Source organism: Ammospiza caudacuta, chromosome 1 (assembly GCF_027887145.1).
Source record: "Ammospiza caudacuta isolate bAmmCau1 chromosome 1, bAmmCau1.pri, whole genome shotgun sequence".
Classification (NCBI taxonomy): domain Eukaryota; kingdom Metazoa; phylum Chordata; class Aves; order Passeriformes; family Passerellidae; genus Ammospiza; species Ammospiza caudacuta.
Genome location: NC_080593.1, coordinates 64749017 through 64765065, shown reverse-complemented (window position 1 = coordinate 64765065; position 16049 = coordinate 64749017). Strand labels below are relative to the sequence as shown.

General features: G+C 38.3%; 1 protein-coding gene across 1 annotated transcript; it reads left to right on the top strand.

Annotated features, from left to right (window-relative positions):
* The first annotated feature begins 254 nt into the window (after positions 1–254).
* On the top strand, positions 255–15325 carry MCUR1 (mitochondrial calcium uniporter regulator 1). The gene is made up of 9 exons (XM_058806851.1): positions 255–483; positions 1483–1593; positions 3036–3139; positions 5246–5347; positions 6037–6078; positions 7656–7727; positions 11161–11214; positions 12384–12498; positions 13851–15325. Exons 1-9 carry the CDS (start codon positions 255–257, stop codon positions 13904–13906), a joined length of 885 nt encoding a protein of 294 aa, XP_058662834.1. The 3' UTR covers positions 13907–15325.
* The last annotated feature ends 724 nt before the right edge of the window (positions 15326–16049 follow it).

Below are 16049 nucleotides of genomic sequence, written 5' to 3'. Positions count from 1 at the left end.
CGCCCGCCCGCGCCGCTCTTCTCGGCGCGCCCGCTCTGTGAGCCGTAGAATCAATCGCCGTCCCCGGCGGCGTCACCTGCCGTGTTTGGCTGCGTCCCGGAGGCGGAAGCGGGACGGCGCCCGTGGCGGAAGTGAGCCGCCGGGGCGGCTTGTGCTCGGCGATGGCATCCCAGTAGTGGCGACGGCAGCAGCGGCAGCAGCGGTTTCCCTCCTCCCCGTCCCCTTTTCCGCCGTCGGGACCCTGTGGCGCGGCCATGGCCGGGGCCCGGGCGGCCGCGAGCGGCGGGGGGCGCGCGCTGCTGCTGCTGCTCCTGCGGCCGCGCGGCTCGGACGGCGCCTCACGTGACGGCCGCGCGCCCGCGTCCCCCGCGCGCCGCTGTCTCGGCGACTGGCGGTGCCCGCCCGTAGCGCAGCCGGGCCCCGGCGGCGGCGCCCTGTGGGGAAGGGGCGGCGGCGGGGGCCGGCGGCAGCGCGGGGAGCGGGGTGAGCCCGTGGGCGTCCTGCGAGCACAGGGAGTTCGGGCACCGGGGCTGGGGAAGGGTCTGCAGAGCAGGTCCGTGCCGAGCAGCTGAGGGAGCTGGCGGTGTTTAGCCTGAAGAAGAGGAGGCTCGGGGGGACCTGATCGCTCTCTAGAACTGCTCGAAACGGGGATGTAGCAAAGTGCAGGGTGGCCTCTTCGCCGAGACAGCCAGCGACAGGATCAGAAAACATAGCTTCAAGCTGTGCCAGGAGGGGTTTAGGTTGGACATTAGGAAGAATTTCTTCCCAGAAAAAGCGGCTGGACTATGGACGTGGCCGCCCAGGGAGGTGGCGGAGTCACCGTCCCTTCGGGGTGTTTAAGGACGCGGCGCTCAGTGCCACGGTCTGGTTCACAGCGTGGTTGGTGTTGGTCAAAGGTTGGACTCGATGATCGCAAAGGTCTTTTCCAACCTAATTGATTTTATATTCTGCCTCTTGGCAGATCAGCTCCTGCCCCACCTCACGTTCATTCTGTCAGGGTTGTTCATACACTACACATCCCAGTGGAAACAGCGCGCTGTGTTAGAATGGCTTTCAGTGCGAAAAGTATTTTCTGCAAAAACAGTAAATGGCAAATTGGGAGTGATTACTTTTTTCCTAAATGACAAGTGATGAAAGCTCACTTCTTTAACAAAGAAGGGACAGAGTGTGTGGATTTAGCCCTCCAGCTTTGAAGTGCTCACAGGTCCCACCTGCTGAGGTGATTCCAGTAAAGGAACGGATTCAACTGGAGGGATTTTTTCCAGATCATTGTATTCCTGGAGAGCTCTTTTAAGGGGAAGAGTAGCATAGTGTCCTGTTTTCCAGCTCTTCACATAACACTTATTGATCAGGCTGTGGTAATCTGAACACAAATTATTTTGTCATAAGTGAAAAACATTCTGCGTAGTAAGGAAACTCCTGGAAAGCAATCATTGATAAAATATTCGTTCTTAAGAAATAACTTTTTTTTTTTTTTCACAGATGTAAGCATCTCTGTGTCATCTTTACAAAGCAAAGAGAATATTTCCTTACTGGGAAATAGGAGGCTTTATTTTGACACTCATGCATTGGTATGCCTCTTGGAAGAAAAAGGTAATTTGTTTGAAAGAAGTAGCTATTTTTAATGGCATTTATGAGTGGTTTTTTAGTTTACAAAGTTTGTTACTTTTCCTTGACATACAGTGTTACACCTTGATTTTTATGGAATTTCTGAGGGCTTACCTATATACTAGGTATACATATAGGGTTTTCTTCTGCTTCAAAAAGGAAACAGTGAGCTTATATAACTGTGTTTGGAATAATTTTTGCCCTATTGGTAGTTAAAAATGCTAAGAAAAAAAAATTTAAAAACTGAAAGCAAAGAACCCCAGAGCCTTCAAGGCAGTGGTTTAAAATGTTTTAATTGGATTCCTTCATATTTAGGATATTGCACCTTGAATATGCACCAGTGTGTTACAATTGGATGGAATATGGACCACTTTGTACAGTGCAGCTTTTAGGATAGAGCATAGAATACTATAAAAATAGTATTATGCTAAAATATAGATAAGGGAATAGATTATTTTTAATTCAGTGCAGAGGTGGGAGAGGTACCCTAAGGTGAAGCTCAGTACAGCTGAAGTGACTTGTAACAGCTCTTCATTCCTAAAATGGAGAGATCCTAGTCCCCTTCCCCTGCCAGGTGGTTTCTTCTTTTTCCATGGGCCAGGAACTTCTCAGGAAATTCTCCAGCTCTTTTTCTTGTTTGGTATTCTGAAACACTAGTTTAATGAGCTGCTGGATCAGTTGAGTGAGCACAGGTCAGAGTGTCGGGGGGGGGATAAGGGGAGAGGGAGCCTTTTAGTGGCAGTAAACTTTTATATCAGCTCTGCTGCTCAAAGTGACTTGCTCTCAGCTGTGCTTGCTGATGCTGAACTGCTGGTGAGTTTTAAATAATCACGCTTTTGCAAGTGTTTCTTTTCATAATGATTAACTCTTGTTCGTGACATTTTTACTCCTACATTTTGAGGGTGGAAAATATGAAGGTATTTTTAGGGACAGTGTTTTAGTATAGGTTCCAGTATATGCAGTTCGAAAAGTTTCTAATAGGCACTCAGAAGCTGGTAGACCTAAAATCTGGAAAATTGGCTGTGGTTTTAGTTGTTGAGTTTTGTACATCTTCAGTGGCACTGAATTTTATAGTATAATAAGTAGCTGCTTTTCAAAGTCAGAATTCTTGCTTGCTCATGGAAATAACCACATGTGAGAGATGACATTCCACAATAACTCTGGAGAACTCCCTCTTTATCCTGCTGATAGTATAATGGTGCTGTACTTGGAAGCAGTCATCCTGTGTCACAGACATGGTTTTGGGGTGGGGAAACTTGCAGGTACTGACTGTGTTCTATTGTTACTGCTGGATCAAGAGTTCTGTGTTTTATTAGCTTTCATAACTGACATTTGTTGTAATTTGGTGCTGATCGTGAGCAAGTGGCATTTCTGTGAACTGTCCAGATCTGGATCCCTCTCTGAATGTCACTCTTTGTTTCGCTTAGGGTTCACTACTCAGCAGTCGGAGGTCATTGTATCTGCATTAGTGAAAATCATGAACACCAACCTGGATATGATTTACAAGGACATGGTCACCAAAGTACAGCAGGTTAGATCCAAGGCACTGGTGGGGTTAAAGTAAATTAAAGCCTTGTATGCCTACTAATGAAATATTTGTTGCTATTTATTACTGTTTTACACTGCATTTTAAAAGTTTGAAGGTGAAGGGCAAACATTCCTCTGTATCTAGTGACTGGTTCATTTTGTCTTATCAGATAGTTACCAAAGTGTTGTGATGGACCTGGATATTTTAGTACTGTGGGTTGGTATGCAAACCACAAGTAGTTTTTTACTTTCAACCCTACAGCAACAGGACACAGAGTTACTGAGAACGCTTAGACAGTCATAAGAGGCATTCAGTGCATGGATTTGGATTTCTACATTTCTTTTGTAGACTTGTAACAAGGAAGCACAGATCTCCTCAGTTATTTACCATCCTCTTATATAGTACTTGTTTGTTTATCTCTATCTCTCAGTGACATTTGTGTTGTATTAGAATACAACCTCCTGGGGCTGCTCTGTGAGCCTGGGGTCACAGCCCCAGGTCACCTTCTGAGCGCAGGCTGCAACTTGTTTCATAGTAACCAGGCTGCTGTTTTGAGATGTGAGAAAACAGCAGCTGCTCTCTCTGTAGTGTAACAGTCTTGGCAGAAGGGTGTCTCATTAAAAAGTGGGATACTGCAAAAGTTGATTTTGTGGCACTTTCCACCTAGGGAGGTTTCAAGGCAGTCTTCCTACCTTTTAGATTGTGGGCAAACCTGCAATCCTCCTCTTGTGCTGAATTTGTTCCACAGTAACTCAGGGAATGCCATGGAAAAGGATTCTTTTCTCCCCTTGTTAGTTGTATTTTGCAACAAGCAGTCTCAGCCTCCTTCTGTGCCTAGCTTTTTGAATGAAAGTTGTTTTGTGTTGGATTTAATAGTGCTACTGATGGTAGATGTTTTCTGAGACTTAGATTTGACCTCAAGTGACTTTGTGCCATTAAGGTGCAATGTGTAGATTTGTATGGCAGCTCTGGAAGTGTGTGCCATCAACACAGGGCCACACGGTAAATTTTTACTTCCCTATAGCCTTTGATTGCACAAGGTCTTCTGCAGAAAGAGAACAAAAAATTGGAAGATTTGAAATGTTGTGGATGAGCTATTATCAAAAGTATTACCTTGGTTAGATAAAACCTTAGGGAAAAACAGATTTACATGTGTGTGTATGTATAGGCATGAAGAAGAGAAAGAATATGGAAGATTCTGGTCTCTGTTTGCTGAGTCCACTGAGGAGAAGAGAGAACAAGAACAATCTGGAGACACTGAGGAGTAAGAAAAGAGGTGTCCATGCAGTACTCTGTCTGTAGACTTTTTGTAATATGTCCAGAATACTGACAGTTTTTTTCAGTCTTGTGGTCAGGTAGCCTGGAGAGGCAGCTTTAGATGCTACTTAGAAATAAAATGCTGCAAGGTAGAATTGCATTTTGTGACAAAACTGAAGTTAGAGGGCTGAGTCAGATTTTCAGGGGTCTTAGTCCAGAACCAAAAGCAAGGGACTGCTTATTAGAGGAAGATCTTTAGTAGAGAAGGCAGTTCTTATATGCATGTGTGGGTAGTGTAGGATCTAGAACAATGTCTACAGACTTTTCCATCCTTGAAAGTTGCAGAGAATTCTTGTTTGTCTTCTGTCAGTTCAGTGTAATGGACTGAGAAGAGCAATTCAAAGCATCAGTGAGTGATTCTGAGCAGTGAGGCAGAGACTTCCTTGCAGGGAGAGGCAAAAAAGGAGGTAATTACAGAAGAGTATGATTGTGCTGAGGAATTTTGGTCTGAAGGCCAGATTTCCTCATTTGGCTCAGAGACAGCTCTGCCTAATGCCTTTGCTAGCTTAAGAATTTGATGACTTGGAAGCAAATGTTTCCTGGGCTAATAATTGAATTGTTCTGATCTGTGTTAGCACTGCCAATTTTGTCAGACATTACCAACGTTTGAGCCTAACTTGCTTATTTTGTCACTGTCACTCTATCTTGCTTTCTGAAACTTGGATAATCAACCTGAAATTGCTGAATTAAAAATTTCAGAGCACCAAAATAGTCTTTCATATTTGTAGGCACAGATGAGGAAAAGTATTATAGTTGTGATATGTTCTGAGGTTCTTCTTCCTTCTTTTAAAGGAAATTGCACTTCAGCAAGTTATGTCGCATATTGCTGGTGTGAAAAAGGACATGATTATTTTGGAAAAAAGTGAATTTTCAGCACTTCGTGCAGAAAATGAGGTAAAAATTACTGTCTTGGAAGGTTCTATTCTAGAACTTGCTTTTTTTTTTTTTTTTTTTTTTTTTTTTTTTTAAATAATGATGTAGAAAAGCATCTTGTACCAAAGGAGATAGCTGGGGGTGGGATGGTTTGGCACCTTCATTAGCGACCTTGTTGATGGAACAGAGCAGAGGGCACTTTCAACAGCTCTGCAGATGATCCAAAGCTGCTGATACACCAGGCAGTTGTGCTGCCATTCAAGGGGACATCAACAAGCTGGGAAAGTGGGATGACAGGAATCACATCAAGTAGAACAAATGGAAGTGCTCAGTCGTGCCCCTGGGGAATGCCCTCAGGCACCAGAACAGACTGAGAGTGACCAAATGGAAAGCAGCTTGGCAGGGAAGACCTGGTGGACACAAGGTGCACCATGAGCCAGTGATGAGCCCTTATGGCAAAAGCAGCCAGCAGCCTCCTGGGCTGGGTTAGGTGCTGTCAGTGGGACACTGCTGATTTCTGCCTCGTGCTGTTGTCTGGAAGGGGACAGGAGTGAGTAAACATGCATGAGTATTCATCTGGGCTTGGTTTGCCTGCCTTTCATATTATGGATTATAGTCACTGTTACTGATGATGCAAATTCTGTAGATTTCTAGATAGTGTGGTTTTATATACAGTAATAAAGTCTAAATTTTTTTTCATACTCTCACAGAAAATAAAACTTGAGCTCCAACAGATAAAGAAGCAAGTCACGGTAAGATACCATACCAATATAATTAAAAATTAACACCTGTCTAATTAGCTGGAAAAATAAAAAGTGTCACTTTCAGAATTTCATTTTTTAAGCTGTGTTCAATTGTTATGACACATGTGATACTGAAGTTGCTGTTTACAGTACACTGTGGTCTGCAGCAATGGCACTTTCATGCATACCTCGTTTATGGGGACAGGAAACTGACTAGTACAAGAGGCAAACCAAAATATAACTGAAGATATTTTTATGTCTTTAATTCAGATTCAGAAAGTAGCTGCCATGTCATGGTTAAGGCTGAGTGAAGTTCTGCATTTAGGCTTGCCTGTACATTAAAGATGCAGCATACATTTAAAGTCACTTACTAATTGTGGGCATTTGATTGTTTGGTTTGGTGGGTTTTTTGTTTCTTTTTTTCTCCAAAGACTTTCCTGTTACCTGTCCAGAATTTTAATAGCTTTTTAATGCCACAAGTTTGGGACCATTCTGTTTGGTCCCATTTGTTTGGGAGCAAATGATCAGTGCAAGAAAATAGGCTGTGTAGAAAGCTTACTCTGTTTTAAAATACATTTGGCATCTAATTTTTGAATTGTAATTTATTTTGTGGTTTTAGTTGCATGTAAATGAGTTAGTGTAATCCACTACTAGAGCATCAAGGATCTCGGTCATCTTTTCTTAAAAGCTAGATGTCTTTATATTTTACTTTCAACTGTAAATTCAGTTCTCACAAGGGCTTGCTCATACAAAAAGACACAATGTAAAACTTCAAGGAAAATTTTTATTTTTTGATTTATTAAACTGTAATGTATTCTGTTGAAATGACAGCTAAATCTATTAAAGTTCAAAATTCCAACACAGAAATTGAGTCTAATTATTGTTAATGCTAACCTAATGAGTTGGCATTGGCCTACTTGAGAAATGCTTACTTGGTTCTAGCAGTAGAATCTCCCAGAACATCGGCAATCTTTTATTTCTTGCACATATTCATCTGATCAGCAGTTTGCCACATGACAAACTGTCAGCTGGCTGGAATTCCTGCCAGGAGGTTGCATTAAAATGGCAGCTGTCACCAGGAAAAGCAGGACTCACAGCTATTGATAAAGTCAAATGCAAGTGTACAACTTAATAGTTTAAAAAAGTTAGATGTTTAAAAATGCAGTAAATGTTTCCTGACTTTTCAAATGTCTATAGCTTTTTCTGAAAATCCCAGCTGTAGTCTTTAGAAGCAGATTTTCTTTTGCACTGAATGGTGAGAAACTGCTTTGAACACATTATTTTGAGCATCAGGATTGCTTCATGGAAGAAATCCAACTTATAGGTGTAGCCAGACATGGGTTTCTGGATATCAGAGAGAGTTACAGGATATATGAAACATTCTCTGCATTTATAGAGGACATGCTCTCAATATAAATACTTATAAATAAGTATTGTAAATACTTAATACTTATGAAAATTATGTACCTTAATTGGAGATATATTCATGAGATATAAAAATAAAGATAAAATGTACTTGTCCAATTCTTTCTGCTTATGATAATACAGAAAATCTTGCTTGCTGCTTTATCAATTTTTCCCATTAGGATGAAATTAACAAAGTTCATGCAGATAACAAGTTAAACCTAAACCTGGAGAAGAGCAGAGTAAAAGAACTGGTAAGTTTTGTTTACTTCTAGAAACATCTCAACCCTGAGTAATCCCCAAATTTGGGTAAGAGCATCTCACCCAAAGAGCATTTTCCTACTGACCTGTAGCATCACTCAGCTTCACGACGGTATTAATCCAAGTTACTCGTCCTTATGGTGGTATATGCAAGGTGCCATGTTTGGGTCTGTATGTCTTACCTGTTTTGATCTTGTTTTAATATCAGGATTAACACATTACAATTAAATATATTAGGTATTTAATTTAATATGCTGACTAGCTGCCTAGAAGGTTTTGTGTTTTATATTTCTTTATCTATTTACATGCTTACTATTGCTTACACATTTTGTTGAATCATCATTGGAGATGTTTCATTTCCCTGTATCTAGTTACCTAGTTTGTCAAAAAATACCTATTGTGGAACTAGTTGTAAATTTTATTTTTTTAATTGTAAGTTGTCCTGGTTCATATTGCTTTTGAGCTTTGAAATACCTGGTAAATCTGAATTGATGTAATCTTAAATTAGGGTAATGTAGATGTAAAATTAGAAGATTAATGAGTTCTTGCATTATGCACAGCATTCTAGAGTTCTGTTCTCATAGGTTTAGGATCTCAATGAAATGGCATCTTCTAAATTGAAGGATTCTTAAATAACTTTTTCTAAATAATTATTATTTCTTTCTCAGTCCTTATTCCTAGGTGTGTTATAAAGACAAGTTTATGTAAGTTATAATACTTATCTTCAATGTAGGCAATAAGAACTGTTCAAGTAGATATCATTTATCTTCTGTGTGTGCCCCTAGAAATAGTGAGTGATTAGTTTAGGTAACAGCTGTGTTGGTGACTCAGTATAATGACTAACAGTCTGTTAGCCCATGATAGATGCTTGAATAAAGTACAGTTTGAGCAGGTAGACTTCTTGTTTAAAGGTTAATACTTCATGCTAATGCTTTTAAAAAACATCATATGAAATGTAGTCATTGTGTATACAATAAGCTTTGCAACAATTTGGGCTTACAAACCTTATATGACACCACTGCAGTAGTGATAAATTAGGCAGCAGTGTTTTCTTGTATATTAATGTAGGTAGGATTTTGGAATCTGGACTTTGGTCTTTTGTGTAGAACGCAACTTTATTTTGCCTCCCAGGAAAGGCAAACTGCATGTCAACTTTCTCTTAAAAAAATTGACCAACTTTGTAGTCTGTTGTGCAACTATAATTTCATAGTTTCTATGGAAACTGCTCTTTTCTTTTTTTTTCCTCCCTCACCATTTAATTGCAATGCGTGAACAGAAGAGGAAAAAGGCAGCTGAATGGGGAACAGGTTGTGGCACATGTGCTGGGTTGGGGGAAAGATGTAATCCAGTATTTTCTATAGTAGGCACAGCATCATTGTTATATTTACTTCAATTGTAATGTGACTAAGTAATGAATATCCAGCTTTCTGAGAAACAAAAACTAAGGATATTTGAAGGTTACCGTGCATTCTTACTAAGTTACTTTTCAGAAGAGAAATGTCTGAAGTGTTAATTGTTTTAACTTGAAGCAATAAGTAAAATGTTCTTATCCTTCAGTTTGGTGTGGAGTAAGTGCTTAAAGAGAATTTCTTAGTTTGCCTACATTGATATTGGCAGTCCTTAATATTTCAAATTTTAAATACTTTCTCTTTTATTTTCTATAGTTTATTATTTTATAGTCCCTTCTACTTTATTTCTCAGAGAATCCTACACTGCTTAGTGCACATCTCTTTATGTTGTAATTTGTCTTCAGATATGATTTAAAAACTTGAAGTACAGTACAAAAGCTTGTATATATTTGTGTGTTCATGCATCACAGTGTCTCTAAGCTTGGTGTTAAAAGCCTCAAGATGTATGTGACAATATTGATTTTTTTCCTGCACTGTGAAAAAAATGGACTTAAGGGGAAATCTCCCTGTTGAATTTCAGAGTGGGAGGTTTAGCCTTGTCCTTTCTTCTTTTTTTTTTTATCCACTATGTTTATGTTGTTACAGAGGTGATGATGGCTTGCACTAAGATGCCAATTTCAGTGTCTTAAACTAAAAGTAAAATCCTTGAGTCTGACCTGGAGAGTTCTAAACACAAAACAAAACTTAAAGAAACATCCAGAAAGCTTGTAGAATATAAATAATTCAAAATATGTGAATTTGGCTAGCTGCATCTATTTAAACAGATTAACTATTTCAGTCCATAAAATTATTTTAATTCTCATAGTTCTTTTGAGAGTGATCAGTTCCTCAATGTGAGGTCCAATTCTTGCATTTCTACCAAAACATTTTTTTTTAGATTATTTTATAAATATTCTGTCATTTTTACATTTTCAAAAATGGGGATTTATAAAAAATGTCTGAATTTCTTTTTTTATCTCTGTCTTCATTTTGCAGAATCTAGTGACTCCTTTAATTGTAGACATGCTGTTGTCTTTATATAATTTTCTACATTTGTAGCAGCCTGCTCTCTTTTAACTTCAACTTGAGAAAAGTAAAAAGTCCAAACAGAGCTCTAGATCTTTAAGGAATGTTTTTTCAGTGCTGAAGCATTTATGTAGATTAATCTGATTTTAATGTTAAAATTCAATGACCTTCTAGAGTGAAGGAAAATAAAGGTGACTTTCCACGTGGGAATGTCAATAGATAAGGTTATTGCTGTTTAACTTGGGATTCTGAGATGGGTGCCTGATGACCTTAGTACTCTTCACTGGAAACTGGTGCTTTATCAGTTTTCTGTGAATAATTTAATTGCTCCAGTAGTGGGGCAGGAACCATTATAGATGTCAAGGTAAATCAAGTTCATGAGTCAGAAAGCTAACTTGCTTTAAAGATATGATTCCTTATTTTGGATTTAACTTCTCCTTGAACCCAAATAGCCATAACTTTAAAATAAGCCACAGCTTCTGGTGATCCACAAACAAAAGGCTTCACATGCAATACAAATTTTCTGTTTTTAACAAATATATCATGGAATGACAGGTCAGAACAATTCAAATTGTGAGTGCATATGGTGCTGGCTAAACATTTTGTTGATAGCTGAGTTTGGTGTGATTTAAGAGTTCTCCCCTTCCTGAAGGCAGCAGATGGTTCAGTCTCAATTGTGCTTGTATGCCAGAGTCACTGTTTAGAGTCATAGGTCCTTGCTTTTCAGAAATGCAAATCTGCCCGTCTCTCTTCCAGCTGCTTACTAATATATACAGATTTTGTGGAATATGAGTGTCTGAAGAACTTGTTGCACTTCACATTTTTGAAGTGTGCTTTCAAAAGGACAGCAGATACCCTAATGCTGTCTCTCAAGTGCTGTCAGACAATAATCTTGTCCAGATTATGTGTTCTGTGTAATCTGGAAACAAAGAAACATGCTTTTAAGTGGAGAAAAAAAGGAACAAAAAGTTTAAGGACAGTATCATGTTTAACTTTTTTTTTCTCCTTCTAGTATTCACTTAATGAAAGAAAACTACTTGAAATGAGGACAGAAATAGTGGAATTGGTAAGAACTTAGTAGCTGATTATCACACGGCAAGTCTTTTTGTACTTGTGTTATAGACCTTGTATCGTTTTTGGATTTGGTGATGTCCTTAGGCACTTTAGCTTAAGTGTCTAGAGAACAAAAAGACCTTCATATATATCATTAGACCCTCTGCATGTATATATGAGCTGTTCAGTAGTCACTTTGTTTTGAAACCTCATGCATGTAGTATTTTTTGTAGATGAAATTCCACTCACAATGTGAAATTAATTCTTTCCCCGTCTTTAGGGAGAAACTCATTGCTAGACTGATTTGCCTTTGTTTTAGAGGAGTTTTTTACCAAGCACCACTATTCTCTTTGTTTCCTGAATTATCCCTCGGAAGTCATCTAGCAGTAAATCATTAACTGATTCACAAAGTTTCACTAGTGCTGATTTGAAACTATCAGCAGCTCAGCAGCTGTTGTTCTTAGTTTACAAGTTGGATTTTTCAGTCTCTTCTGAGTAATAATTCTATCCCATATTTATTTAGTGGAAATCCTGTCTGCTGTCATAATCAAATTCTGAATTTGTAGCTGATTTTGTGGTAAAACTCATTGTGAGACAAAGACATGTTTTTGTGACACAAGACCAATTCTGTTTTTCTAATGATCCATAAATCTCTCTGCTCCAGTATGACTTTGTCACGAGAGGCTCTTAGGCTTCTCAGTAGCTCTTAAAATTGAGCGGTGACTTAAGTCAGTGGGCTGAATGACAGATTGAAGTTAATGTTTATGCTGTTAGATTGAGATAAGAAGGCATCCAGTTCTGCCAGTTTCCAGATTACTTTTTAAGGAACATGTAATCACATAAATTTCCTGAGTTCACCAAATTATTCAGTTCCTTGGATACGATCAGCTAAGAAGGAACTTGTTGTCTTTGAATAAGGTCTGTGTTAGCTCAGCTGGTTAGAGCATGATGCTAATAGTGCCAAGGTTGTGAACTCCATCCCTGTACAGGCCATTCACGGCAGAGTTGGACTTAGGATCCTTGTGAATCCCTTCCAACTCAGAATGTTTTGTAACTTCTGTAAGAATGCAAATTAACGTGCATTTAAAGAGGAAGCAAAAATACACCTTGAAGAGATGGGTTCTATTTCTAAATCAGCTAGGAAGTGTTCAAATTGCATCATTTTGTTGCTTTGCTTTCTAGCACGCACAACAAGACCGAGCTCTGACCCAAACAGACAGAAAAATTGACACAGAAGTTGCAGATCTGAAAACAATGCTCGAAACGCACAAGCTTGATAATATTAAATACTTAGCAGGTAAGGAGTCTGGCAGTTGTCTCTGACGGTTTGGCAAACTCTCAATTGTCTGTATTTATAAAGGCCCTTATTAAAAAAAAAAAAACCAAAAACAAAAAAACAAAAACCAAACTTGAAATACTCTTAGGCAAGATTAGCAGCCTTATTTCTGTACTTTAACCAGAAGAAGTTTCCTGTGATTCACAACTTTATTTTGCATGGCATTTTTTCAGGTTTTTGTCCTTCTTTATACTGTTAATAATAATATGTATGAGAAATCTGAAAGACTGCCTGTTAACAAGGATGACAAAGTTCTGTGCCTGACTTAATTTATGTAAGCAGTCTGCTGTATGCATTTCTAGGATTTCTTCATCCATCTGATGGAGATCTCTGTGCAAAAAGGAATATTTCAGTTTTTCTGACTGTTCAAGGCCACATATTCTTTAAATTTCCATATTTACACAAGTACTTGGAGAAAATACTATATATGTGTGCTGACATTATTGCCCTAGGTAATTTGAACATTTTGACATTTTACTACTGAGTGTGCAGTACCATTAAATGAAGTTTGCAGTAGAAAATTATTCTGATTTAGATTTCCTGATTATTTTTTCATAGTGGGCTTTGTCAAAAGTACGTAAGCCTAATAGTACTAGTATTTCAGACATATAATTTAGAGAGAACCAATAAAATGGAAAATAAAAGGTGCTTTATTAAAATGAGAGGAAATTCTTTTCCCTACCATTCCTACTCAAAAACAAGTTGAACTCTACATGGAAGAAAAAAATAATTTAAAATAATTTGTAATTTGTTTGAAGGACTAATTTAAAATAATTTGTAATTTGTTTGAAGGACTCCCATTGCAAACAAAGGCAAAAATATTTTGTGTTTATGTCCTGAAATAAAATTTCTATTTCATTGCAGTAGAAATTTAAAAAATGTAAAACTAATAAGCCTTGTTTAAAATGGCTTTCATTCATTTGTTTGCTAAATACTTGACTGTGTTTTATTAATCCCATTATTTATTACCTTGTTTTACATCTGTAACTTGTTATATTGATCTTTTTGGAATGGTGAGCAAGTAAGGGTTTCTTTCAGCCTTTTGATACTTTTCCAGCATTCTTTTTTTTTTTCCTCTCCTTTTTATTTGTTGTTTTTTATACTCTTCCTACCTTGAAATGGTTTGTTGTAAAGGAAAAACTTAATCTCTCACATGGCCAGAAGTGAACTTTTGGTAGGGAAGTCACTGAACTTTTAGTATTGTAGTAAGATATGTACATTGCTTTCTGAAGAGATGTTTTGAGAGGTATTGATTTAATGTTATTTAATATCAATATTAATGCCATTTTCCTTCCATCTTTATTTTCTTTCAGGTTCAGTATTTACATGCCTTACTGTAGCACTGGGATTTTATCGTTTATGGATATAACAAAACACGAATTTAAAGGGACTTCTTTGCCTGAGATTCTGAAAAACGGAAGTTTTTTATCTTTACCTGAATTTTTAACCAAATCTTGACTGTTTTATTTATTATTTTATAAAGCAGACTGTGTTGAGAATGTAACCAAAGATGTGCCTAAAAACAAGCTGTGCACATACCATGCCAACATTGAACCTCACCTCTGACGGAAGTGCTCCTGCTGGTTCCCTCCGTTCTGAGCTGCAGGGCACCTGCTGCTGCCTTCGTGTGGGCAAAGACTGGCATTCCTGACAATGGAGTGGGCCTGCATGCTGCAGAGAAAATCAGTGGAATTACGTTCCATTGCCTGCTTAGGCAGGTTGGCCAGACTCAGTTGCATGTGTTGGACTGAAGTATTTATTATTAGTGTAAAACTGAAGCTACGTGTTCTGTGGCTTGGAGGCACTCTTGTATAAGTGGAGTTTGTGCTAACTGAATCATGCTCACTTCCCTCCCTCTAACACTTGTTCTTACAGTTACTATGATCAAATATTTGTTTGGCTATTTTTGTAACATAGCTATCAGCTTTTTTTCCAGATGGCTGCCCAATCAGTTGTGTTCATGAACGAGTCCTGTGTAAAGATTGCAGTGTTTTCTGCTGGTTTTGTTTGTAAGGTATTTCTAGAGATTTTTGTGACTAACTTGCCTTTGGTAGATGTTAGTATCTGATACTCATTCCATATGCTAATTGCTTACCTTACCACTGTAACTGGAAGTTGAAAATGCAGTAACCTACACTGGTTGTGTTAATTTGTTCTTAGGTGATACAAAGTGTCTCAGGTGCTGCCTTCTTGATGAAAAGGAATTGATGCTTCTACAAACGAAAGAGATTTTAAATGGTGGTTATGAAACAGGCTCTTAGGCAAGAGAACTGCAGTACCAACAGTCTTCTGGGGGGTTTACTGTTTCATTTCTTAAAAAATCATGTTGATTCTTCAAATTTGGAACTCTTATAGTGATGACAATAATTGAAGCAGCAGTGGGCACCTGTAAAGATGTTAAACTCACATGAATCAGGAAGTGCCATTGAAAGCAGTGAAGATGTCCAGTGTATCCAGGTATTTGTCATTCTTCCACTGAGGAGATAATTGTTTTAGTAGCAGAGCTGCCATCTGTGTTCCTTCACTTAAGGGAAATTTCCCTTTCTGCTTAGGGGAGGAGGGGAGCTTAGTTTTTGCATTGGTGATAAATGTTGTTAGAGCACAGTGATGGCTTTGCTTAATGAAAGTAAAGCTTTTTGGCTACTTTGTGCCTGTATTGTAATAACCATTTAACATTTTTGTGGTTGGAAGTGCCAACTTTGATCATGTGCAAGTTCGGAGGAAGAGATGGATGCCTGTAACAATACTGTACTGGCCTGAAATAAAGAGTTTTGAATATTTCATAGAATATGATGTGTTTTCATTATAAAAGCAACTTTATTTGAAAATTGTCTCTTTGGTTGAAGGTAAGTCACTGCTCATATGAAGTCTTTTAAGACAAGAATTTGCAAAGTCAACAGCTCCTCCAAGATGCTGAAGAGAAATAACATAAGGAAAATTATTATTGTAGACTAACTTAACAGCCCCTCTAAATTATTGAATTTATAATTGAGAACATCACTTTTTTGTTTAAAAATTTATTTTTTTTATACTAAGTTAGAGAAACAATAATTCAGTTTTTAGAATGACTTTGCTGTTGGTCTTATCTTCCCAAGGCAGATGGTTCTATATATGTCCATGGAATCAGTACATGTTGGCCTGCAGGCTTGTGCATCTGACAAATAGTTGCTAAAATAAGTGTTTAAGACTAATTTTAAACATAGGGTCTATCCTGCTAAAAACAGATACTGTGCAAATAAATTTCTGTTTAGGGCAGGTGGAAGGAGGAAGTGAAAGATTATAGAGCACCAGCATCTTGGAATTACCAAACTGTCAGCAAACCAGCGCTTCTTGGTGTTTAAGCAAAAAATGAAGTCAATGTGTCATTCAGGGAAAATGCACTATAAATAGAACATAATTATTGTCTCCTAGTCCATAAAGTCTTCAAGGGTGTGTAAAAGCTTTTTATTCCCAGTCTATGTGCATACACACAAAATCTTCTCTCATTTACTCTGCTTACCACTGTGTCATCA

Excerpts from the sequence above, each read along its gene's own strand:
- MCUR1 (XM_058806851.1), top strand. The coding sequence starts at position 255 with ATGGCCGGGGCCCGGGCGGCCGCGAGCGGCGGGGGGCGCGCGCTGCTG. Across the intron at positions 484-1,482 it reads GCGGCAGCGCGGGGAGCGGG|ATGTAAGCATCTCTGTGTCA; the intron begins GTGAGCCCGTGG and ends TTTTTTTCACAG. Across the intron at positions 6,079-7,655 it reads AGATAAAGAAGCAAGTCACG|GATGAAATTAACAAAGTTCA; the intron begins GTAAGATACCAT and ends TTTTCCCATTAG.